This window comes from Pelophylax lessonae, assembly GCF_965119305.1.
Source record: "Pelophylax lessonae genome assembly, chromosome: 5".
In the NCBI taxonomy this organism is placed as follows: domain Eukaryota; kingdom Metazoa; phylum Chordata; class Amphibia; order Anura; family Ranidae; genus Pelophylax; species Pelophylax lessonae.
Genome location: NC_138772.1, coordinates 360,428,003 through 360,455,340, shown reverse-complemented (window position 1 = coordinate 360,455,340; position 27,338 = coordinate 360,428,003). Strand labels below are relative to the sequence as shown.

General features: G+C 39.1%; 1 protein-coding gene across 1 annotated transcript in view; it reads left to right on the top strand.

Annotated features, from left to right (window-relative positions):
- GALR1 (galanin receptor 1) overlaps positions 1-23,518 on the top strand; it is a 379,108-nt gene extending 355,590 nt beyond the window's left edge. The window contains exon 3 of the mRNA XM_082258481.1: positions 22,723-23,518. Coding sequence (XP_082114607.1) covers positions 22,723-23,040 — 318 coding nt within the window. The 3' untranslated portion in view covers positions 23,041-23,518. The remainder of the gene's footprint in view (positions 1-22,722) is intronic.
- Positions 23,519-27,338: the final 3,820 nt, after the last annotated feature.

Sequence of the window (27,338 nt, the reverse complement as noted above, 5' to 3'; positions counted from 1 at the left end):
ACACGTGTACAACCCTGTTTTTTTCCTCAATCCAAGGCCACTGATAAGGCAGTAAAGCCAGACCTTCTGTACTGGGCCTGGACCCCATCAGTTCAAAAGGAGGGCCCACACACCTGCTGAGCAGGAGGTCTGGCTGTACTGTCTTATTGCAGACACTGATCCTCTTCTGCCTCCCCTTGCAGTGCTGCCAGCTTCTCCTCTTCTTTCTCCCTCCAGATGCACGGCAGGGAGGTTGGTTCTAGCACATGCTCCCCTTCCATCTGCTGTCCGGGCCCCCCTGTGTGCCCTTTTCTCTTGCAGGACTTCCGGCTTCCCTCCTCCCCTTCCGGCAGCTACTGTGGGCACATGGGGGATGTTTCAGGATGGGGAGTGGTGGAAGGGGCCAGTAAATATGTTATTTCCTGGCCCTTTCCATTCCTAAATGAACACAGTAAGCATTCGGTACTAATCAATCCTGTGTTCATTCGTCACAGAAACATAGTAAACTATGTTTACTATGCTTCAGCTTGTGAATGAGCAGTAAGCCTTGGAGCACTTTCTATTCATTCATCTGTGCAGCCGAGGCTACAGAGAAAGGGACGGATAAATCTATGTCCTCAGTCACTTTTGGCCGTGGGAAGGGGGCCCTGTCAGGTAGGCTGTGTGGGGCCCCATAATTTCTAACAGCAGCCCTGCCCTCAACCACCTGTTTTTACCCTCCCCATCCATCCCCCCAAAAGCAAAGGGTGAAAAGGGCCTAACAGTGTTATTTTCTAATAGTTCTACAGTTTACTTATGTCAATTAACCACAGGTGTACACGCTTAGTGGAAAGTATATGCCATTTTGTTAATTGCCCCCAGTGAGTCCTCAATTTTCTGTTCTGTTTTGTTCACTTTATGCTTACACAAAACATATTAATGACTAATCTGGCAATTTATTGTTCTTTGGGATCCGAATCATTTTAATTTTATTCATCAGTAGAAAACCACCTGTGGTTTCCAGCTCAATTACAAAACATTATTGACTGACTTGAGTACAAAGAACAAATATTGCTAGATGTCTTTTTTAAAATCTGCAGCAATTTATGGAATAATTTTAGCACCAGCTTTCAATGTCTCAGTGCTTTACATTGATCTTCCACCTGGCTGCCATTTTAATGTAATTGCCTCAAGTTTCAAACAAATATTAAAAAAATTTAAATATATATTTTTAAGACTATGTAAATTAAAGGAGCTGTAAAGTCAGGAAGGTTTTTAATCTTAATGCATTCTATGTGTAGCAGCCCCCCCAGCACCCCCTAATGCTTACCTGAGGTCCCTCTCTTTCCAGCGATGTCTGAAAGTTCCTCGGCTGTCTGGGACTCTCCCTCCTGATTGGCTGAGACACAGCCGCAGCACCATTGGCTTCCACGGCTGCCAATCAACGTCAGTTAGCCAATCAGGAGAGGGAAGGGTGGGGTCAAGCAGCAGCACACGGAGCTGCAGCTCGGCTTGGGTGTCCCCATAGCAAGCTGCTTGCTGTGGGGGCACTCGAATGGAGAGAGAGGCTAGGAGCAGCAATGAGGAGCCCCAGAAGAGGAGGATCTGGTCTGCTCTTTGCAAAATCAACTGCACAGAGGAGGTAAGTATAACATGTTTGTTATTTTTCATTTTTTTTTTTAAATGAGACTTTACAATCACTTTTTAAAGTAGAGGTTGGTTGTTAAACAATTAATTTTTGTTGTAGTACGTAACAAAGGATTTGATTCACCACAAGTAGAAATGCATTTCATGCCAAATTGAAAATAGCATAGATTTGATTTATATTAGTGTATGATTCATAATGCACATGCTAAAAGTTTATGCATGTGAATTTGAGCAAAAATAACTAATATTACAACAAAGTTACCATTCATATTGGGCAGTTTCTATAAGAAGCCTTCTGTTCTGAAATGTCTGTAGCACTCTGTGGACTGATTTATTTTTAATACTGTTCCGTTTCCTATTAAAAATAAAAAAAGTTTTTAAAGTTGTATTATGCCATATTAAACTTTAATCCTGGCCAGCCTCTCAATCCCTGAACAGCGTCGTCAAGCAGAGAATCTAGCAAAGTTAATAAAACGAACATGCTTTTATTTTCTGTGGTTTTTATGTTAAGAAAAACCTTTCCAAATTAAATTTTACTGCTAGGCTGGCTGGATCGAATCTTCTTGTATAGATATGTGTCTTGCTAGGCACCTCTAGCTATAATTACAGCTCTAATTGCTGTCATGTTTAATTGAAAACCTTACATATACCCTGCATAACAATTTCATGTTTCCTAGAGGGCAGTTCATGGTGTTATCCTTTCTCCACCAACCTCAAGTTACTTTTGCTTACAGCCCTTACAAAGCAAATGCAGATCCCCGAAACATGTTGGCTCTCCAGGGATCTTCAGTAAGCACTTTGTTTCGACCATTGGACCAACAGGCAGTAACTCTCCTGCAGGGTAGGATACATGTGGGATGCTGTGCTATCTCAACATGGTCAGGCAAGCAGTTTACCATTTCTACTTGATACAGACTGTTGCAGCACCCATAAGCACCTAATTTCTCCTAGAAATAAAAACCTAACAGGGGCTCTAACCTTACCCTAAAGTGGGTATAGATACACTTTAAAGGTGAACTCTAGGTTATCCAAATATTGTCTAAATCAGGAGTCTTAAACTGGTGGTCCTCCAGCTGCAGAACTACAATACCCATGAGGCATTGCAAGACTGACAGTTACAAGCATGACTTTGATAAGCAGAGACATAATGGGACTTGTAGTTACCCAACAGCTGGAGGGCCGTCAATTTGAGACCCCTGGTCAAAATACAGGAAGCATGCATATTCATACTTAGTATGCTTTGTTTATTTTTCTATAACATGCAGTAATCCATTACGAAACTTTGCATCTGCGCTGGAGTTTCCTTTTACGAAGACTGGTCACTGCTGTTCTTTATCCTTGTGCAGGGTGACTGGTCTTGTATCCGCCTCCCCCTGTCGTTTTCTGTGGGCAGCCTGTAGGTGTGGCCCAGGCTCACTGCCCGCAGGGGGTGAGAACTCTCATGGAGACTGGTTAATGCAACATTGTACATTATTGTGGTAATGTTGAGAGAGAACAGAAAATTCTTCAAATTCAGCCACACCGGGCCGGAACACTTACAATGATCCAGGCAGGGAGTAAGGGTGAACACTGTGGACACCTGACAGCATCTGACAGAGGAGGCAGCTGGAAGGAAGACTAGCAATGGGGCCCCTTGATCAGGACGGCTACTGCTTGAGACACAGCACAGTCCTTACTTTGTCCCCCCTCCACAGGAACTTGGCCCTATGCTAAGCTGACTGCCCCTAACCAGCCGGGGAACTGTCCCTCACCTAACCACTATGCAGAATACATGCCAACCCAAAGGGGACAGTGCTTTTTATAAGCACTGCCTACGTCAAAGATGGACACCACATCAGTCCAATCAGACAGCTGTTCCCTTGATTCCCCCCTTGTTCTCCACCCCCCCCCCTGCAGAGCAAATGCCGAACAGCATCTTCCCCTGTAGGGATACATACATATTTGCCAGCACACCAATGATCTTGCACAGCAGTCCGAAGAAACTTTTTGTTGCAAAAGGATCACATTAGGATAGGCACCTATCCTAATGTGATCCTTTTGCAATAAAAAAGTTTATTCGGACTGCTGTGCAAGATCCTTGGTGTGCTGGCGAATATGTATGTATCTGTGATAGATCCAGTGTCCAGCTGGTGATCGCTGCCGCACCCACAACTGATGTGCCTATATCCAGGAAGGTGTGCAATGGGAATAGAACTATCCCCTGCAGGGAGGCAAAAACTACATCTGCCTACAAGCATCTAGTGGATAGAGTCTGCTGGATCCTTTCAACTGGACTTGCAAAGACATTTGGTGTTCAAAATGGAATTAAATCTTTGTTGAAGAGCAAGTTTTATGGATGAGTTTGTGTTCTAGCTTCTGCTGCCTCTCCCCCAGATCCCTAAGTCACAATTAAAAAACAGCGTGGCCATGTTGGGCTCCACTCACAGTTTCCTGTGAATGAATGAAATACAAGTACTGTCAGCCGCTGCAGCAGATTACTGTAGTTCTAAATTAACTGGGAAGGTACCGGTGAGTGCCGTTGCAGTTCATTCACAAGATTTGCAGTTTTCAGCCTGACAACCCATATAGAGGTATGGGCTGAAAACTGCAGGGCTTGTCTGCAGAAGTCTGACATTGCAATCTTAATCTGCTGACCATGGGTGCAATGCTTTCCATGCTCCTTCATAAAAAATATTAAATGCTAATTTTTCTGCAATAATTATTATTATTTAAAAAAAGTTGAACTCATCCTTGAAATTTACTTTTTTTGAATACAGTTCAGCTTTACCAGACTCATGCATCCTTAAAGTGTCATTAAAACACGACTATAAAAAAAAACTCTCATTACATTCTATTTAACAAAACGTTCATACTCACAAAAGCCACTAAAGCATTTATTTTGTGTAGAGTGAGACATAAGTGCTTGATCCTGCCTTCAGCTGTCCCTCCCATCTTTTCTGTTTCCCCATTGCATGCTGAGATTGTGTAGACCAGCTGGTGTCCTCTACTGAGCATGCTCATATTTCAGTTGTTTTCTAAGCTCTTGATGTGCTCTTTTTCCTATCTGTGCAGTCCACATATAGTCACAAATGTGGGTGAATACACGGTGGTAAAATGACACTCCCCTCTCTCCCTCATCCTCTATGTTCTCCAATTGCCAAACACTGTGGGAGCAGGATATAGTATGCTGATTGATTACATTCACTAAGAGACTCACAAAAAAAATCAGTATTACATATATCAAATGTAATTGCTAATACCTGCAAAGTAAAAAAATATATAAAAAAGCCTTGCATGTAGATGCCATCTGAACAAAAGGAATGCTGGTGTCAGTCATCTTTGACTCTGCCTACGCCAAAAAAAAAAATACACATTTGCAGTTCAATAAAGTTTTATAGGGAGCTGTAAAACAGTTATTTGATATTTATAATCTAATTTGAGTTACTATTCTGAAACTGTTAATTTTTAGTCATGTGACTGGCATAGCACCAATCAGGGTTCTAATTAGGATTTATACTGTAGAGAACACACATCTGCAGAGTAATAGAAGCCCTTCCCAAGGATTGTTCCTTGCAGATATCATAGAATGGGGTAAGGTCATGTGACCACACAACAGTGCTGCAGGAATAAGGTATTTAGGGAATTAAAAAAAAAAAAATACAGTGATTTGATATGCTGTGTTTGTTGTATATGAATGAATTATGGCAGTTACCACTTCTCAGATTAGCATCACTTTAACACCAAAACTTGAACTCTGTAATAAACTTAATCCGGTATCAATAAGCCCGTAAATGTTTCCCTTTTCATTAAAAAAAAAAAAAAAAAAAAAACAATATGACATAAAAATAAACTAATTGGGTGCATGTTTAGAAAGCAGTGGATGTGACTGCTTATATTTTCACCTTTCAATATAATTATGCTGTAGCACTGGGTTCATTGAGTCAAGCACAATTTATGCTGATGCACAGATCTTAGCAAATATTGCGTACAATTATATTTAATAAGTGTTTTTGGTGTTGCAGCATGGTTACTAGTTCCCATTTGTTATGGAGCTAGACTGCATCTACATTGTATGTTTCTATTAGAGCTTATATAATCAGTCAAACTGTTGTTTACTGCAACAGCTAAAGCAAAAGTGTGCATCTGTAGCTTGAGACAAACTGAACTTTTCTGGAATCTCAGCACCTTGTTGTCTATTTTCCTGGATATTGGCAACATAAATGGATGGAACTACCCCTGCTTTGTGTAATAACATCAGACAACTTTTGCAGGCAGAGTTTGCATTAGAATGATTTATTTTTTGCTTAAAATGTATTTTTACTTTTGCAGTCACATTTGAGAAAAGTCCACAATATATGTGTTATTCTGTATTTCCATTCACACAGTACACCAAAGAAAAAAAAAATTGTTTAAATATTTCCTACCTTTTAGATGTTTCTTAACCTCCCTGGCGGTAATCCCGAGCGTGACTCGGGGTTGATTTATCATATCAGGAGCGGTAACCCCGAGTCACGCTCGGGGTGGATTGCAGAGAGCGCAGCGGTGTTCTCTTACCTTATCCTGGTGATCCAGCGATGATCTCTCATTGCTGAGATCGCCAGCCGAGAGTCCCGCCGCTCCTCCGTCCTCCGTCGGTCTGATCACTTCCTAGTTCCGTTCCCTGCAGCAGCAATGCTGCATGGGAGTGGAACTAGGGAGGGAAATTCAAAAAAAAAAAAAAAAACGTTGCACAAAACACATTTTATATTATATATATATATATATATATATATATATATGCATATATATGCATATATATATATATATATATATATATATATATATGTGCATATATATATATATATATATGTGCATATATATATATATATATATATATATATATATATATATATATATATATATATATATATGCATATATATAATGTACACACACACATATATATATATATATATAAAATTATATTATTGATTCAATTATAATTCATGCATTATATATATATATATATATATGCGTGTAATTGGTGGTGCGCTATATCTAAAATATGTGCAAAAATGCAAACAAATGATGTGCAACCTCAAATATAAACAATATAGGTGCAAAACTCTTACATATAAATATATGTGAGAAAAAGTCCCAAGACACTAATGTGTCTGTGTTGAAACAATTTTCGGTGATGTAACTGGTGACAGATGGTGTTCAAAAGCAATAAGTGACTTGAATTCCCTCCACCTGTTAGAATTCCTCCTTACCGGACGGAATGAAATAAGTGCTCTCCTTAAAGGAAACAAACAATCCCAGGTGCTCCCAAATCAAAAGGTGCTCCCCACCGTGCGTATAAAGTAGCCTGCTGGGCTTCTTACCAGATGGATATAGATGACATGCGTAATTGCATCCCTCTTGGACGGGTATGTCTCTGTATCCAATTGGTCCTTATCAGCCTGTGGTGGATATGGACACCGAATACTATTGCGCTGCTCACGGGCAGATAAGATCCTGTATTCCGATGGCACTGGTAGCCGCTTATAGTAAGCGATGGGATGGATCGTATCGTTCCAGCATAACATGAAAAAAGGAATGACTGCTATAGTGCATTATCCTTGGTGTAAACTTTATTGAAAATAAAATTGCACTTACATGAGATGTAATGGTAAAAAAGCGTGAGGAATTCCTGTATGACTAGGGTCCGGCTGCAGTCCGGATCCCCAGCGACGTGGTGACGGCACGCCTCCTGTCTGACGCGTTTCCGCCTAATTGGCTGTCTTCGGTCTTCGGTAATTGGCTTCTGCCGCCATGTTTGTTTGATATGCTCTAAAGGCTTATTGCTGGAACCTATTGTGTGACAGAGGAGCTGAGGATCGTGCATTGAGTTGGAGAAAATGTCTATGTGACCCCCTATAATCAAGGGGTCATATATTTCCGGTAAGGAGTACCTTACTAGATCACTGGGTGAAGTGTGGAGGTGAAGGCTTAATCTGCACTAACTATCAAGTCTCTGCCACATTGTGTGACACCAATGATATGTGGACTGGTTGATGCTGCATATGGACTGTTTGCACTTTACATTAATGTTGGGCACAGATTGATTGATGTTTTGAATTTTGATTGGTACTAATTATGAATTGTTGATTTAATATCTGCACAAGTTCTCTAGCTGTGCTGTGTCTCCAATGATTAGACTTTTGCTGGCACGCCCTCTCTTGTACAGCTGTTCACTGGGAAGAGCAATGTGCTGCTGTTTCTCCTCCCTCAGCACTTTGAGCTCCTTATACAGCTGAGAACAGAAGGAATATGATCACCAGTATTAATTTTAGCATCAAATTTTGATTTAGTTTTAGTTATAGTCTATTGATTAAAATGCTAGTTTTAGTTCCATTTTATTCATCTGCAATTGTTTTAGATTTAGTCATAGACTTTTGATTAAAATGCCATTTTAGTTTTAGTCTCATTTTAGTCATCTGCATTTGTTTGAAGTCATATTTTAGTCTACTAAAATCTCAAGTACATTTTAGTTGAATAAAATAATTTTAGGCAACTAAAAACTAATATGTTGAGTTGAATTGTAATGCATTATTTAGGCATTTCTATAGAATTTTTAAAGTCATTATATACTCCTGGAGTAAAAAAAAAACGAATATCATGTTATTATTTATGGTTTTAAGGTTTAAACAAACTCAGAGATTTAGACCCCGTTCAGACAGGGGCGACGCGACTTGCTGGAGCGACCTGTGAAGTTGCGGTGCACAGCGTGCACCGCGACCTCGGCACGACATGCACGAACTTCCTATCATTGAAGTCAATGCAAGTCGCCTCCAGGTCGCCCCAAAGTAGTAAAGGACTTGTGTCACTCCTATTAGAACGGGTCCTGTACTATTCAATGGTGAGCGACCCACCGCGACTTGTCAGGCGATTAAGTCGCCTGACAAGTCGCGCTAGTGTGAATGGGGTCTTAGCCACTCTTGACAGTCTGAGGAGACCTGTAATACACAGTTCTCTGGATGGTGGTCTGTCTGAGGAGGCCTATAATGCTGCACAGTGCCGGTGGTCAGAGGAGGCCTGTAGTGCACACACAGTGCTCTAGTTGGTGGTCTCTCTGAGGGTAGGCCTGTAATGCACAGTGCTAGATGGTGGGCTTAGGTTTGAGGGATAGCCTGCAATGCACAGTGCTCTGGATGCCGGTGCACAGGTAACTGGTCAGAGGAGGCTTGTAATGCACACACAGTGCTCTGGATGGACAGTGGTCTGAGGGGAGGCCTCAGGCCTGTAATTGTAATGTACACACTCACAGCTCTCTTCTCTGGGTGGTCGTCATTGTGACTCGTGAGTCGGGAGTTGGACTCTCATTGGGACTTGGGAGGCCTGTAATGCATAGTGCTCCTCTGGTCTCTGGACGGTCACCTGAGGACTCAGAGGCCTGTAATGCAGGATGCACACAGTTGCTTGCTTGCTGGGAGTGGAAGCAGGCAGAGTTCCATGGAAACCGGAAGTTAATTACCGAGGGTAAACGTCCCTGCCTCACATTTTCATTTAGTTTATGTTCGTTAATGAAAACGGAATTGATTTTGGTCATAGTTTTTGTCAGTGGACGAAAATGTGGTGTAATTTTTGTTTCGTTTTCATCACTGTAAAAAATGCAGCTGACGAAAATTTTGACAAAAACTTTTTCGTTGACAATATTAACACAGGTCATCAATTATAAAAAAGTATATATATATATATATATATATATATATATATATATATATATATACACACACAAATGTTTTGCGTATAATTTCTATTTTAAAATGAATGAGTTGTTTTACAATGAAGGGGTTCACATATACTTTAACCACTTGCCGACCGCCAGCAGTACATATACTGTGGCAAGTCGGCTCTATTGCACGAAACAACGTACCTGTAAGCAATAGTCAGTGGCCAGAGGGGGAGCCAATCAGTGGGTCCACCTGCGATCGTTCCTCAGAGGTACAGAATGGTGGTCTGCCTATGTAAACAAGGCAGACCGCCATTCTGTCAGAGATGAACACAGTGATCTTGTGTTCCTGCTATTTAGGAACACAGGTCTCTGTGTTCATCTGGTGAGTCCATCCCCCACACAGTTAGAAAGCATCCCTTAGGGACACACTTAAGCCTTTGATCACCCCTGATGTTAACCCCTTCCCTGCCAGTGTCATTAGTACAGTAACAGTGCATATTTTTAGCACTGTTTACTGTAGTAATGTCACTGGTCCCCTCAAAAGTGTCAAAAGTGCCAGTTAGGAGGTGTCCGATCTGTCCGCCGCAATGTTGCAGTCCTGCTAAAAATCGCTGATCTCCGCCATTACTAGTAAAGAAAAAAAAATAATTAAAAATGCCATAAAGCTATCCCCTAGTTTGTAGACGCGATATTTTGTGCGCAAACCAATCAGTATATACTTATTGGGATTTTTTTTTACCAAAAAATGTGAAGAATAAAAACATACTGGCCTAAAATGATGGAAAAAAATTGATTTTTAATTTTTTTTTTTTTTAATTGGCTGTGTTTTATAGCAAAAATATATGTTTTTTTTTTCACAACTTTTAATTTTAAAAACCGCAGAGGTGTTCAAAAACCACTGAAAGAAAGCTCTATTTGTGGGAAAAAAAGGACATAAATTTTATTTGGGCACAGCATCGCATGACCGCGCAATTGTCAGTTAAATTAAGGCAGTGCCTACATCAAATCAAACAACAAAATTTATAATGAAGGTATACTGGACAGCCACTAAAATATCAAACACACACTCCTATTCCCAATATCCCAAAGAAAGGTCAAATAACACTTAACTTTGGCAACAGCTTGCACTCGATATCTGGAACAGGACAGTGAGGAGTTTTTTTTGCTACATGCTTTCCTTCAACAGATCCAAAAAACGAACGATCCTCCCTTCCCCCATACTAGAGACTCTATTTATAGTCCTGTAGACCAGAGACCACCCATAGGATATAAATATTCCTGCTGACCACTCACAGGTTGTTTTGTGAGTGATGTCAGCAAGACATGATTGCACGTGGTTTACATGTACAAATACATAAGGGGTCCATATAGTGAACTTGGTGTTCAGTTTTTCACTTTAGGGTCAACACAGAGGAAAAGGGGGCACTCGTACGTCTAGAGGAAAACAGATTTAATCTCCAAATACGGAAAGCCGTCTTCACCGTAAGAGCTGTGAAAATGTGGAATAGACTCCCTCCAGAGGTGGTTCTGGCTAGCTCACTAGATTGCTTTAAAAAAGGCCTGGATTCTTTCCTGGATGTTCTTAATATAAATGGGTACTAATTTTTTTAGGTAAGGTTGATCCAGGAAATATCTGATTGCCTCTCGGGGGATCAGGAAGGAATTTTTTTCCCTGGGTATAGCAAATTGGATCATGCTTTGCTGGGGTTTTTTCGCCTTCCTCTGGATCAACTGTGGGTATAGGATTGTGTATATGGGATTGTATGGTTGGGTTTTCTTTACTGTTTTTTTGTTTTTTATTGGTTGAGCCAGATGGACTTGTGTCTTTTTTCAACCTGACTAACTATGTAACTTCCCCCCAAAACCACATGGTCAATTGTATATGCGGCAGCCATCTTTACACACATCGTCAAAGCTTACCAAACTACCTGTGGGGGAGAGATATTATTACACATGTATGGGAGCATTTGTCATGAATCAGTTAAAAATATCCACAACTGATACAGTACCGTAAAAAAAAAAATGGCCTGGTCATTAGGGGGTAAAACCTTCCGGTCCAGAAGTGGTTAACAGTCATACCCACTAGAGGCAATCCCTTTATTACTCCAAAAAATAGACTATAAATATTTAGTAAATTTGTTTTGCAAAATAACAGAATGCATTGTAAAGGATTTCTAAATTATAAGAAGAAATAATTAAAAAAGCATTTACTTAATTTTCTCAATGTTACATTTTTAATTATCTGGCATGTCCTCCTACAAAAGCTTTAGAAAAGCTCAAGCTTTATAACCAGCTGTTAACATATCCCTGGAGGAAACGTTCTATTCTGAGCTACTGTTTGTGTGCAACAAATAATATTCTTCCGCTAAACACTGAGGTTCATTTACTAAAGGAGTAGAGAATGTTTACTTTGCAAAGTGAATGTTTACCTAGTTTAATAAATAAGGTAAAGCTGTAATCGTGCCAGCAATCCAATCATGTCGTGCAAGAATCCTATTTTTTTCTCCTTATGTACAAATGGGTATTCTAAGTAAGCAAGGTTTTACTGTAAAATGGTAATAAACCCAAAAAGCAAACTTTATTATGTTTCAGCTTAGCAATTCCTAGGCCCCTTTCACACGAGCGCCTCCGTTGCACGGACACCACTTGCTCAGCGGGGATCGCTCTGGACCGCCTGTCTGTTTTTCACCCTATCATATCTGATTTGATCTGCCAGACAGATGGAAAATAGGACCCCCATCCGTCTAGATTTTGCAGACAGGAACGGATCGAATAACGGCGGATGTCAGCAGAGGGGCCGATCAGGTCCACCTAAAATACTGACAGGCAGACCAGATCGGACAGCCCGTGTGAAAGATGCCTTGGCTGTAATGACTGCATTTGTTTTCTTTTTTAAGCTCTTTTGTTCCTTCTTTTTCATCTGTTGTCTTTCAAAAGAATAAGTTCTCTTGCAGAAGTAGCAGTTAGAGGAGTGATACTAACCATTTACCACTGACAGGGGTGCTTATTTTAATCAGCTTTTATTTATTTAGATAAAACCTTATTTAGAGAGAAAACATGGAAAAAAAATGTTTGCTTTAGTTGCTTATAAAGCACAAGCTGGAGTTTGGCTTCAGTTTTGTGTATCTAATTCTGCTTGTACATTTGACCCCCCACCCCCCCCTCCCCCCAAGACTGACCATACTGCTATCCAAAGGTGCCCCCTCTGCTCCATCATCCAGATTGGGGGGGTACTCTAATACAGGGGGTGTGTTACTGGTCAGATCACCAGATGAAAACAGAGGGAATAAAGCCTAAAAAAACAAATGCAGCCACCACATCTAAGGATTGATAAGCTGCAATATATTCAATTTTTTGTTGGTGTGTAATACTACTTTAAAGTGACATTAAACCCAAAAGCAAACATTTATTATATTGGAGCTTATAAATCCTTAGATGTAATGCATTTGTTTTCTTTTTTTTTAGGTTTCCTCACCCTTATTTTCACCTGGTGATCTAGTCAGTAAGTCTGTTGTTTTTTTCAGAGAACACACCTACCTACAAATGTAGCAGTTAGAGTGTTGAGACAAGCCATTTATCACTGAAAGGGGTGCTTACAGTTATCAGCTTTTTTTTTTTTTTTTTTTTTTTTATATTTATTTAGATACCTTTATCCCAAAAGAAAAAAAAACTGTTACTGTGACTGTTTGTTTAACTGCAATGTGAGTTGGAGTTTGACTTCAATTTGTTAATGAATCTAAATCTGCTAGTATATCTTTCCTTCCTTCTCACTGACAATGCTGCTGTTCAGTGGTGCTCCTTTGTTCCTTCATCCAGAGTGGGGGAACTCTAATATAGGAGGTGTGTTAATGGTTAGATCACCAGGTGAAAATGGAAGGAAATACGTCTAAAAAAGGAAAATGATTGCAGTCAACACATCTAAGGATTGGTAGGCTGCAATTTATTACATTTTTTGGTTTTGGGTTTAATATCGCTTTAAGCTAAATTCACTTTGTAAAGTGAATATTCTCCACTTCTTTATTAAATGAAATATATAGAGAGCAAAATAAATAGACTCTTACAAATCTGTATTTCCTTTCAGGGGCAACCCCCCTTGCATAACTTTAGACTAGTGAAAGAAGGCTGCAGATATTTTGCCAATGTATAAATTGCTTTTGATGAGCTATAATGAGGCTAATAGGAAATTTACACAGACATATGTCTCCTTTTTCCAAGCTTGGAGGTACTTTTATAAATGTTCCTATCTAGATCAAATCTTTCATTAAAAATTGACTTGGAAACCAGATTTCCCAATAGGCATTGTAGGCATGTGCCTACAGGAGCCCTTCATAGAGGGGTGCCTATCTGGAGAGAGAGAAGCACTAAAGTGCAGCTGTCACTGCTGGCATACTGGCTCCTGTCAATGCCTACCTAATGTCATTCTCCGGGTCGCCCACTGTCATTGTCCGGGTCCCCCTACTGTCACTCTCCAGACTGCCTTCTGTTACTCTCCCCCCCCCCCACACTGTCGGTACTCCTGGTATTCACAAAAAAGCACACTGCAGGCTATGACAGCTGCTGGAGGAAGGATTTTGCTTCTCCCTCCCTCCAGCTGTGGGACTGCACCTCCTCCAGCCTCCGGCAGTTTCAGGCTCTGGTGTCACTCTTTTTTGCTTGTTATGTGGGCGGGATGGGGATGCAGCCAGCTTCGGAGCTCCTACCCGCCTGCCGAGCCGCCTGCCAGCTTGATCCATTGGCCTGCCTGCCTGCCCACCCACCTGGAAGAGGAAATGTAATCTGATAAGGAGTGTGTGCTGAGATAAGCTCAGCTGGGTGCTTTAGATCTCATTTCTCCTGCTCTCTGTCAAATGCCAAAGCACAGAAAGTAAGGGAATGGGACTTGAGCAGGCTGGAATTCAGGAAGGGGTTACCATCAATGTAATCGCCAATGCAGGTGGGGAATGGGAGGTCAGTGGCAGTGAAAGATAAACCCTCCATCCCCCATCTGTATTGGTTTTCATGGCAGTGAATGTTAACCCCCACATCCCCCACCCTGCATTGGTCTTCATGGCAGGGAAACCACCACCCCCTTCTGCATTTGTGGTAATGTCATTGAAAGTTAACCCCCCCCACATTGATGGTCATGGGAGGGGTTAGATTTCAATGCCACTGACCACCAATGTGGGGGAGTGGGGTTAATAATACTGGCACCAATGCTAGTGGTTATTAATGCGTCCCCTGACAATAATGCTTGGGGTTATTAATGTGTCCACTGACACCAATGCGGGGGGGGGGATATTAATGTGTCCCCTGACACCAATACTTGGGGTTATTAATATGTCCACTGACACCTATGCGGGGGGGGGGGGTTATTAATGCGTCCACTGACACTAATTCTGGGGGTTATTAATGCATTAATTGACACCAATGCTGGGGGTTATTAATGCATCCACTGACATCAGTGCCGGTGGTTATTAATGCATTCTCTGACATCCATGCTGGGGGTTATTAATGCATCCTCTGACACCAATGCTGGGGGGTTATTATTGCCTCCTCTGACACCAATGCTGGGGGTTATTATTGCCTCCCCTGACACCAATGCTGGCGGTTATTATTGCCTCCCCGGACATCAATGCTGGGGGTAATTAATGTGTCCTCTGACATCAATGCTGGGAGTTATTAATGCCTCCTCTGACATTAATGCTGGGGGTTATTATTGCCTCCTCTGTCATTAATGCTGGGGATTATTATTGCGTCCTATGGCATTAATGCTGGGGGTATTAATGCTTTCACTGACACCAATGCTGGGGGTTATTAATGTGTCCACTGACACCAGTGCTGGGGGTTATTAATGCATTCATTGACACTAATTCTGGAGGTTATTAATGCATCCTCTGACAGTAATGCTGGGGGTTATTAATGTGTCCACAGCATTCCCCTTTACACATATAAAAATATTTTATCAAGAAAAAAAAATCAGTTCTTCTGGGGGAGGGGGGTTTAGCTCTTCATATTTCTCTCCCATTGGTCTCCTGAGATATAAATATGGCCCTGCTTGGAAAGGCATCCTTTACAAGATAAAGTTGTGACGGGATTCACTTTGGTTGGGGGGCCCGTGGAACCCAGTTTACCATCGAGAGGTTGAAAAATCCCTCTCTCAGCTCCCTAGGCCCCTCTTATGTTTAAGTCACCCTGTGTCTTATAGGGGCACAGAGTAACCAAGAAAATTATGGACAACTACTTGGTGGACACTGAGAATGTGGTTTTGATTGCTTTAAATGGGACAGTGATATTTGTCCACAATATCCCTCAAGAAATCTAGGATACGTTATTTCCACTGTATCAGAATGATAGAACATTGTATGAGCTTTGCATCATAGACTGTTGTAGACCATTGCCATAAAGTCTGTGACTTCTGAATAGTCAGGGGGTTGCTTGGATGTGGATTCCAGATTCTTCAATGTAGGAGATGGACAGTCTGTTACTGGTGATCTCCTGCTATTGTCTGTTTAATAAGGTGTTCTGTGTTTATACGTAGGATAATGTGTAATGTATTTTGTTTTAGCCTTGTTGCAGTGTTGAGTTAATTAACATGTTAATTATAACATTTTCTACATGTGAATTCCCATTCACCTATTGTTTCTGTCCAGATGGCTAGATAATTAGTTCAGGTTATTTATATTTCTGTACACAATTTTAGCTGTATAGGATAATGTAATCAGGCACCTGACCTGGTGGGGTAATTTGATCAGGAGGGGGATGTCCTCCTGTGTGGTATATATTGTGTGTGAGTTTGTTCAATATATGTTCCAGATCTATACAAGCTAAGTTCTGGCTAGTTTTGTATGGGGTGCTGTAATATCTGATATCTATGTTCAAGACTGAAGGAAGCGATATTCTGATGTAAGTACACAAGTGCATTGTGGGGGCGCAATTGCATTACAAAGTCAAGTAAACAATTTCCACCAATCTACTTGAAAGGGTTGTACAGCCTATATTCAACTGATAGTGATCCTTAGGGGTTGATTTACTGGTGCAGTTGTGCATGGTAGCCAATCAGCTTCTAATTTCAGATTGTTCAATGAAGCTTTGACAAAAAACTAGAACACTGACTAGTTTTTAGTATCAGTTTTAGTAAATCGATCCCTTAAAGTCTAAAAAAAAAAAGTGAATAAGAGAGAGAGAGGGAGAAAATATTACAGGCATTTGGGATCAGTAAAAACTGTATAAACGTATCTAACCGAAAATGCTGATAAACACCGGTAAAAGTGGCTTGTAAAAGTGGTCAAACGGATGTTTTTTAAGTTCGTTCACTAGCTGTCAAGTTACAGCGTCCAGAAGAGGTTTTCAAATGTCCAGCGTACATGAGGTCTAAAAATCATGTAAATCCCATCTACATACTAACACTGTAGTTATCACAGAGACAACACCGTAAGGTGAAGAGATGTGATATTTGGTTCCTACCTTAGGTAACACGGCTTACTAAACACGTCTTAGGGAATTACCACCCTGACTCATGTGATAAGGCTTAACACCACTTAACACCTGTTTAGCAAATTACATTATGGTGTACGTTTAGTAACTGGTGTTAAAGTGTGGTGCATCACAATCAATACCCATTTTTTTTATGCGAGATTCTTAACTTTTTTTCCATTCTTTGTTGCATATCAGTATCTACATCTTTGCAGTCTCCTGTCTACAAACATGTACTCTTGCAACTGTTACATGCCATTTTTCAGGGGACATTTCCTGATAGTGACAAAACCTGCCTGTGCAATGTTCACCAGTACAGCAGATATTCACATACCTTGCTGCATCAGGCTAATTATCAGGTTGCTTAAATTGTTTTGCAGGACCAATAAAACCAGAAATCAATGTAAAGTCAATTGGTACATGTTTTCCAAAGATGTCCTAAATGTTTTTGAAAAGGGGTCCGATTATTTCACTGTATATAGAACAATGATGATATAAGGGGCCTTAGGAATAGAATACATGCTTGTATACAACTTCTTATGAATGCCCCCTTTTCATTATCTTATCTGGTCTTTATAGTACCCTAAATTAGGGATCTCAAAGCTTTCTAACCAAAGGACCGGCTTACTATCCCTTCGATTTTAGAGAGAGGCCAGACTGTGGCCTGTGGGAGAAGAAAATGTCCTGGCATCAGTAACAATGTCCCATCGTTGGTGTCAGTAACAGGAATAGTGCCCAATCATTGGTGTCAGTGAGAGGAATAGTGCCCCATTGTTGGTGTCAGTGGGAGGAATAGTGCCCAATCATTGTTGTCAGTGAGAGGAATAGTGCCCCATTGTTGGTGTCAGTGGGAGGAATAATACCCAATCATTGGTGTCAGTGAGAAGAATAGTGCCCCATTGTTGGTGTCAGTGAGAGGAATAGTGCTCCATCATTGGTGTTAATGAAAGGAATGGTGCCCTATCATTGGTGTGCATGAGGGGGAATAGTGTCCCATTGTTGGTGTCAGTGGGAGGAATAGTGCCCAATCAATGGTGTCAGTGAGAAGAATAGTACCCCATTGTTAGTGTCAGTGGGAAAAATAGTGCCTCATCATTGGTGTCAGTGAGAGGATGTGTGCCCCACTGTTATTCTGGGTGGGAGGAATTATGCCTCACTGGTAACATCAATGGGAGGAATAGTGCTCCAAGGGCTGTATCAAGGCAAGCAAAAGGCAGCATCCAGAACCCGGGCCCCAGTTTGGGAACTACTGCCCTAAATCAAAGACATACAAAATGTGCCTTATATACTAGATCTCTGGCTACCAGAAAATTCTATCCTGCAGAAAAAACTCTACAAACCCCAGCCTGGAAATTTTTACTAACAAGTTCACTTCCTTTTCAGAAGAGAATAGTTGGAAACAATTCTAAACAAAAAGTAGGAATTAAGGAGCCATTCTTCAAAACTTGGCAACCTTTTGTTAGTAAAACCTCAACACAAACTAAACATGCAGTAATAGACTGCTTCATATACACGGAGTGGCATTGTTTAGAGATGTCATAAGGTTGTTCTTCTGTAATATTGTAACATTTATTCTTTAATTGTTTACTGTTAATCCAGTCTCTGGTCAGTATCCCGTGTGGGGTGGAAGGGAAAATTAGCTTTTTACTGTAAATGTTGCTACTGAAGCGTTGTAGCTGAAAAAGTTTGTTAAAAACTGTCAAAATCAAAAAAAGGGAATTGCCATCGCTGACTTGTTTTTGAAGGGTATACTCTGGGGCTATTATTCCCATCCTTCACTCAGTGTTTAGTGAGTCATTAAAGCAGGCCTCCAGCCCCACCACCAAAAATGTAAAAGTACTGTAGCTGCTGATTTTTACCATTAGGGCACTTACCCATCCAGGAATCCCATGGTGTCCTCACCAGAGTTGATATTTGAATTGGGTCTCAGGTGCTGGCGCCGCCATGATGGGTAAGGGAAAATAGCAGTGGAAAAAGCCTTGAGGCTTCACATCCAGTTTCCTACTGCGCATGCACAAATCACACTGTGTTTTCTCAATGGGCCGGCTGTGGCGAGGGAAGAACTTCTGGCTGAGATTGCCATGGCAAACTTAGCAGGAAGTGGAGGTGGGTACCTGTCAAAACCAGGTACCCGCTCTCCCTTCCCCTTCACAATGGTGGGGGGGGGGGGCAGACAAGTGAAGCTTCCCCTATTGGGTGCTGCTCTGCTGTAACCAGGGGGCAAGCATAAACATGGAGAAGTGTGAGGATATTGGATAGGCACATAAATGGTTTATGTCATCAAATCACCTAGTAGTAAAGATATGGATATCTCAGACCTTGATCTTTTTAGAAGTAAGTTTGCAAAGGCAGTTTCATTTTTTTTATCCTGAAACCTCTTAAAATGCTAGTTTTGCTTGTCTCTCCTTGGCATAAGTATTTTCTTTGTAGCTGAGCCCAAACACTTTTACAACACTAAAGTCAGAGTAAAATCAGAACTTCTGATTTGCATACTTGTTTTGGGTTAGTAACTTGAAAGTACTGAAACTAGTGGATCACTTACCCAGCCAGGCAACTATCATTCACAGATGAAAGTAGGCTATGGCAACATGGAAGCAAATAACTCTCTCAACATAGGTTTCATTTAAAAGTAATATAAAGTGGATTTGCATATATTTTTGTTTTTGACTATTGATGGGAGAATTGTTTTTTTCCTTTCATGCAACTTTGGCAGCAACATTCAGAAAAACACAAATCGAATAAATAACATTCTTTGGGATGCCTTAAAGCTGTACGTGGTGATACAGATTGATTTTCATGTGTAGTCTTTGTGATAGCTGATTGAGCTTTCTAAGCCTTCTCACCAAAGTTTTAGGGCCATGGATGTATTATTATTTAAAAAAAAAAAAACCTGAAAATAATATTTCCAAGTCAGAGAATAACAAGATTTGCCTCAAATCCACAGTAGCAGTAAACCCAAATCTCATCTCTGCTCAGGAGTAAGAAAAAATGTATTAAGTCAGATAAAAAAAATACAATATTTTGGGAATATTATGCATTCTTCAATCCAGTTAGCAGGCTCCTCTTTACGCTTCCCTTTGGTTTCTTTATTGTAAAAAGTTTGTTGTTTACAGAACTCAATACCTCCAACTGAAAGTTACAGGCAGATGAGTCAGAGCCCCTCATTGGTCCTTATCCTGAATGCCTCAATCAGACATTTTAGTAAGAGACATTGGGGTTGATTTACTAAAGGCAACAAAACTGTGCACTTTGCAAAGCGCAGTTGTACTCTGCAAGTGCATCTGCTCCATTGCTTAGTAATTGAGGTAAGGCTTCACTCACAAAGAATACCCAATCACATGCAAGGAAAATAAGAAAAAAAAACAACATTTTTGCTTGCACATGATTGGATAATGGAAGTCAGCAGAGCTTCTGCTCATTTACTAAGCTCTGCAGCAACTGCACTTGCAAAGTACAATTGCATTTTGCAAAGTCTATTTGCCTTTGGTAAGTCAAGGCCAATGTGCCTGAAGAAAAGATCATTACCACGTATCCAAAAAGTATATAGGAAAAGGGGGACTGTTATTGCTGTTCATATATATATATATATATATATATATATATATATATACACACACACACACACACACTGAACAAAATTATAAATGCAACACTTTTGTTTTTGACCCCATTTTTCATGAGCTGAACTCAAAGATCCAAGACTTTTTCTATGTACACAAAAGGCCTATTTCTCTCAAATATTGTTCACAAATCTGTCTAAATCTGTTAGTGAGCACTTCTTTTTTGCAGAGATAATCCATCCACCTCACAGGTGTGGCACAGAGAAATAGGCCTTTTGTGTACATAGAAAAAGTCCTAGATCTTTGAGTTCAGCTCATGAAAAATGGGGGTAAAAAATTGCATTTATAATTTTGTTCAGTATACACTACCGTTCAAAAGCTTGGGGTCACCCAGATAATTTTATGTTTTCCATGAAAGCTCACACTTTTATTTATCAAATGAGTTGCAAAATTAATAGAAAATATAGTCAAGACATTGACGAGGTTAGAAATAATGATTTTTATTTGAAATAACAATTTTGTCCTTCAAACTTTGCTTTCATCAAAGAATTCTCCATTTGCAGCAATTACAGCCTTGCAGACCTTTGGCATTCTAGTTGTCAATTTGTTGAGGTAATCTCAAGAAATTTCACCCCACGCTTCCTGAAGCACCTCCCACAAGTTGGGTTGGCTTGATGGCCACTTCCTACGTACCATACAGTAGAGCTGCTCCCACAACAGCTCAATAGGGTTGAAATCTGGTGACTGCGCTGGCCACTCCATTACAGATAGAATAGCAGCTGAATGCTTCGTCCCTAAATAGTTCTTGCATCGTTTGGAGGTGTGCTTTGGGTCATTGTCCTGTTGTAGGAGAAAATTGGCTCAAATCAAGCGCTGTGCACAGGATATGGCATGACGTTGCAAAATGGAGTAATAGCCTTCCTTATTCAAAATCCCTTTTACCTTGTACAAATCTCCCATTTTACCAGCACCAAAGCAGCCACAGACCATGACATTACCTCCACTATGCTTGACAGTTGGCGTCAGACACTCCTCTGTTCACTTGTTCTGCGTCTCACAAATGTTCTTCTGTGTGATCCAAACACCTCAAACTAGATTTGTCTGTCCATAACACTTTTTTCCAATCTTCCTCTGTCTAATGTCTGTGTTTTTTTGCCCATCTTAATATTTTCCTTTTATTGGCCAGTCTCAGATATGGCTTTTTCTTTGCCACTCTGCTTAGAAAGCCAGCATCCCGGAGTCGTCTCTTCACTTTGGACATTGAGACTGGTGTTTTGCAGGTACCATTTAATGAAGCTGCCAGTTGAGGAGTCTATTTCTCAAACTAGAGACTCTAATGTACTTGTCCTCTTGCTTAGTTGTGCATTGGGGGCCTCCCACTTCTCTTTTTATTCTGGTTAGAGCCCGTTTGTACTGTTCTCTGAAGGGAGTAGTACACATCGTTGTAGGAAATCTTCAGTGTCTTGGCAATTTCTCGCATGGAAAAGCCTTCATTTCTCAGAACAAGAATAGACTGTCAAGTTTTAGAAGAAAGTTCTCTTTTTTTGGCCATTTTGAGAGTATAATCAAACCCACAAATACTGATGCTCCAGATACTCAACTAGCTCAAAGGAAGGCCAGTTTTATAGCTTCTCTAATCAGCACAACAGTTTTCAGTGGTGCTAACATAATTGCACAAGGGTTTTGTAATCATCAGTTAGCCTTTTAACACGAATAGCTAACACAATGTGCCATTAGAACACAGGAGTGATGGTTGCTGGAAATGTGCCTCTGTACACCTATGTCGATTGTCTATTAAAAATCAGCTGTTTCCAGCTAGAATAGTCATTTACCACATTAACAATGTCTAGACTGTATTTCTGAATAATTTAATGTTATCTTCATTGAAAAAAACTGTGCTTTTCTTTCAAAAATAAGGACATTTCTAAGTGACCTCTAACTTTTGAACGGTAGTTTATGTATATATATTACAATTATAATTATATATAATATATATAAATTACAAATAAACTTGAGCCAAAATCATTACATTTTACGTCAATTTTATCTGCTTTAAAGCCATTATAATGCATTTACAGTTATTCATTATTAGATAGATAGATAGATAGATAGATAGATAGATAGATAGATAGATAGATAGATAGATAGATAGATAGATAGATAGATAGATAGATAGATAGATAGATAGATAGATAGATAGATGACAATGACAACCATAAAGATGGCCTACCTAATAAGGAATAACAAATGCGTAAGTATGGATAATATAAGGCATTCCTGACAATGTATTAGCTCTTAATATTATTGTTTAGTTACAACATTGATATTTTATTGCACATTACTGTTCTTAGTATACTTTGATCAAAGAATTCCATTACCTCAGAGATCAGTATTATTAATATGAATCTTGTGTATTTTATGTATTTCTACAGACAGCCCAGACCGTTTTAGTCGTTGTGGTGGTGTTTGGAATATCATGGCTTCCTCATCACGTGATCTATATGTGGGTGGAATTTGGAAACTTTCCACTAACACAGGCTTCATATGTCTTCAGAATTACTGCCCATTGTCTTGCATACAGCAACTCCTCTGTGAATCCAATCATTTATGCTTTCCTCTCTGAAAATTTCCGGAAGGCCTACAAGCAAGTATTTAAATGTCAAATTGGCTGCGACTCCATGCAGACTGATGCTAAAGAAATAAAAAGCAAAATGGAAACTCCTCCTTCTACAAACTGCACTCATGTTTGACTAAGATAATACGGTTGCAATGTTCAGATCTTTTTGTGCAGTAATGAGGTTTCAAAGCACAAGGATACTTGGCTAAAATTGCGAGTATAGTGTCTAGTTTTGATGTATGTAGCTGGCATTTGCTTCAGTTAGCTTACATTTTTACATATTTTGAGCTACTGCTACTACATGATAGGTACAAAAACAAATGAAGTACTCTTAATCAAAAGAGACACAATGAAGGTATCCTGGTAATCTTTAAAGCTGTAAATTAAAATATTTTTATTTTTAAAAAATCATGCAATGTGCTACCTGAGCTGGTTTATGTTGTATGAAAAAATGTAATTAGATGTCTATTCTATATCCTGTGATGCATTTTAAAATTCTGGTCTGCTGTTATTATTTCTGCTGTAAAATGAAGCTTCTTACAATAAAACTGGTAATGCCATTAAAATGCATGCTAAAAAACATTTTAAATGCATAAACTATTCAAAGCATCTTTTTTTATGAATAATGACTAATGAATAATGACTTATAAGTTGAACTCTAGGCCAAAACCTTAATTCACAAACTTGCCAAAGGATTTACCAAAGAATCCTGTTCATCCAGTTCTTTACTGCCCCTCCCCAGCTGACTGGACATTGAAATGAGATGAGCTCATTCTTTATGTCACTCCATCCTCTCCTTCAATCAGCTTGAGCCTTTTTATTACATGATGAGCTCATTCCTTACGTTACTCCATCCTCTCCTTCAATCAGCATGAGCCTTTTTATTACATAGGCACTGCAGTAAAGCTCCTTATACCGCTTCTTAATTTCCCTGTAGAGCTCTGCTGTATGAGGACTGGAAGAGGCCCATAAATTACACATAACTTGCATTTAAGACAACACATTTTTTGAATCATTAGTGAATAAGAATCTGCCGTAATTTGTGTCTTTTATAGCTCTCTGGAGTTAAGCTTTAATTGTTAATAAATGTGTAATTATTTTAAAAATGTGTCAAGTGTGATGGTCAGCTGATGTGTACCGGCTATTTGATAACACACAAGAGGTATTATTTGATGGAGCATCATTGAGATGCAATGTACATTTTTAAATGCTGTATTAATTCATTTATTTATTTCATTTAATGTGTAGTTCGAAATGTGAGCTCAAAAATGATAATGCTAAAACTAATTTTTATAAATAAGCCAATTTACTATCTTTAATTTTATATGTATAAATTTAATATTTTTTTGCTCAAACATATACAGTAATTTTAAGACATGACTTTTGAATGTGATATATGACCATGTTGTATACTAAACAAATTAAATAGATATACTCAATTTATTAAAGTGACACAGGCCACTTTTCTCAAGGATTCGAACAGGGGAAGATATATTACAGAAATATTTTCTTTTCTTAGCCAAACATAATATAAGGATGTATAAGATTACTATTTTGTTTTACCGCACAATGAAACTTGTCACCCAATGTATCAGGCATGACGTTTCCATGGAAATATTGGAATTCTTTATAAAGTGATAGAATTAGATGGTTGAGGTACTATTGTATTTAGGAATAAGCAACAGTTGTCAAAGCAAATGTTAACAAAATCAATCCAGGACCTGGTAATGCCATTAAAATACATGAATACAAATAACTACCTGATGACATTTTTTTTCATCACAATTTTGGCAATTCATTTTTATTGTATTATCATATTATTTTCACAGTAATGATGTATTTACTGATACATTTAAGATTACAGTGATTAATTAATCTGCAGGAAATGTAAAAATGTTTGGTGAATATAACATTTACCGGTTTATAAATACACCCCTTTGTTATCAATTATACAGAACACCTTCAGCTTGCCACATTGCATTACATTTTCAAAAAATTACAGCGGCTGCACATTGAAAAGGAAAAATATTTTTTAATAAAATTAAATTACGATATGACTTGTGTCACAATTGTATACGCTATATTACTTTTTCTTTATTTTTTTTCCCCACGAAAGTGGAGTTACCCTTTAAGTATGTCTATGTTTCCTTTATGCATGCTCTTATATAGAAGATAAATAACCATTTTGTTATTATTTGGACTACAGATGGGTGGTACTGTAAATTGGAGGCAGAGGCACTGAGTTAATGGAAAATACTTCTTTGGTAAATAACATAAGCCATTTTAATCCATTATCCTTGTACTGATGTACCAAGGTAATTTTATCAGTGCTATATATTTTATGTGCCTCTTCCTAACAGATAAAAACAGGAAATACTAAACTAAAACTTTGTAGAGCCTTTCTGTTACCTACTACTAGCAACATCCACCCATTATATAGATCTCTTATAAGTGCTGTTAATAAGCAGAAATAGTTTTGTATCGTGGTAGTATTGTAGGATAGCAGAGCACTGTGCAGTATCTTGGATATATGTGAGCATAGCATCACTATTTTGCAACCTTTTAGGCAAATATGTGCTGCACAGAAGTATTACCAACTGTCTAATGGACTTTGTCTAGCAAGAATTGCTTATTTTAGAGATCCAATACAGTAAATTTCAAGTAAGAAAAGGTTACCAGAACTGCTGGTGTCAGTACATAGCAAATAGTTTCAGGTACATGCATAATAACCAATTTTCCTTTTAGAATCCCGGAGCCCTGACCCATCTGCTATGCAAACAACTACCCAGAATCCTTTATCAAGGGTCTGGCTCTGCCCACTCCTGCTTTCTAATACCCGCAGTTGGCCCACTAATGTTAGACTTATATATTAACGCTTAGAATGAGGGAGGTGTACCAGAACAGCTCTGGATTTGTGGACCTAGACATTGAACAAACCTGGAAGTGCCTACTGTGTTCTGAAAGCAGCAGTTGCTGTAAGTTTGGCTCACTTTATGAGGCTTATCCATTGATGGATGTATATCTGCTATTTTAAGGAAAAGTTAGCAATGGAAGCCTAAATATTCTTTCATCATAGGCTTTCTCTAAAGCTTAACCAGGCAAACAGCTAAAAAAAGAATAAGAGTTGTCCTAACTGCCAAAGTATTTGTAGTTCTGTCCACCAAGTCTTGGGGTTTACAGATGTACCACATGGCACAGGCAGACTAGAAACCTGACTTTTCTTGTCTGCAGTTAAACAATTCAACAGCAACTATGAACAGAATGGTTGGAAGAAGCAGAAACAGACTTATGAGGTCATCCTTATGCTCTCTCTCTGTCAGTTTTTTTTTGTCAGCACATGTGAATGCAGAATGACTAATTTGCCCAAATATGTCCCTCCTTCACACAATCACCCAGAGTGCCACTGTACAGAAGAACTGTACAGAAGATTAAAAGAGATGGAAATTAAGTAAAATTAAAGCATTCATAAAATTAGCATTTAAACTATAACTACATTCTTTTTTTGTTTTCTATATATCCACCAAACTTCTAATGTTTATTCAACCTTATTAGGATGCCATTAATTGGTAATAATAAAGTGTTTTACCATGTAGTCATTAGAAAAGTAAAAATGTATGTGATATCTTTTTTGTGGCTATATGAATACATTTTGAGGTGCAAGCTTTCAAAAACACCTTAAGCCATACCTGAAGAAGGAAACTAAGTGTTATCATTTTTAAAGCAGCGACCTTCTCATACATTCAGTTCAGGTCATTCTCCTGGTGAATGTATTTTAAAAACCAGTGATTAAAACACTTGCAGTGAATGTTTGAGGAATGGCACTTTTGCTGTCTTACAAATATGCCCCTAGTTGTATTTTGAAGGTTTGTACCTCAAAATATATTCAGTTAGCCACACAAAAGGCATTTTTACTTTACTATATTATTAGCTGACATTGAAATGAAATGTATATAAAAACATGTTTTGCACATTTTTGATCTGAATATTATCTTAAATTTTAAAAAATATTGAAGTTATTATTGCTGATTTGATGTCCTACAACATTATATGTATCAACAAGTGAATTTTTTAAAGTCCATTTTACCCACGATTCAACCAATTTGCCACTGTAGTCTGGTTCAAGGCATGACAATCTGCCACAGTTTGCACATTTTCTTACTCATATGGTTAAATGTGTAATAAAAAAAAAATCTGAAAACAAATAAATATAACTGTGCTCACACATTTTACCCATGTTTGACCAGAACACATACTAACACTATAGTACGTGTAACATAGTAACACTATAGTATAGTATAGTATTATACTAACATAATAGCACCAGTACCTGTGCTACTAACATTTTAGTGTTCAAAGTGGAAAGATCATTAGGGTAGGTTTTGTTGGTCATTTAACAGTAACATGAGTTCAGCATCTTGAAATGAGCAGAGA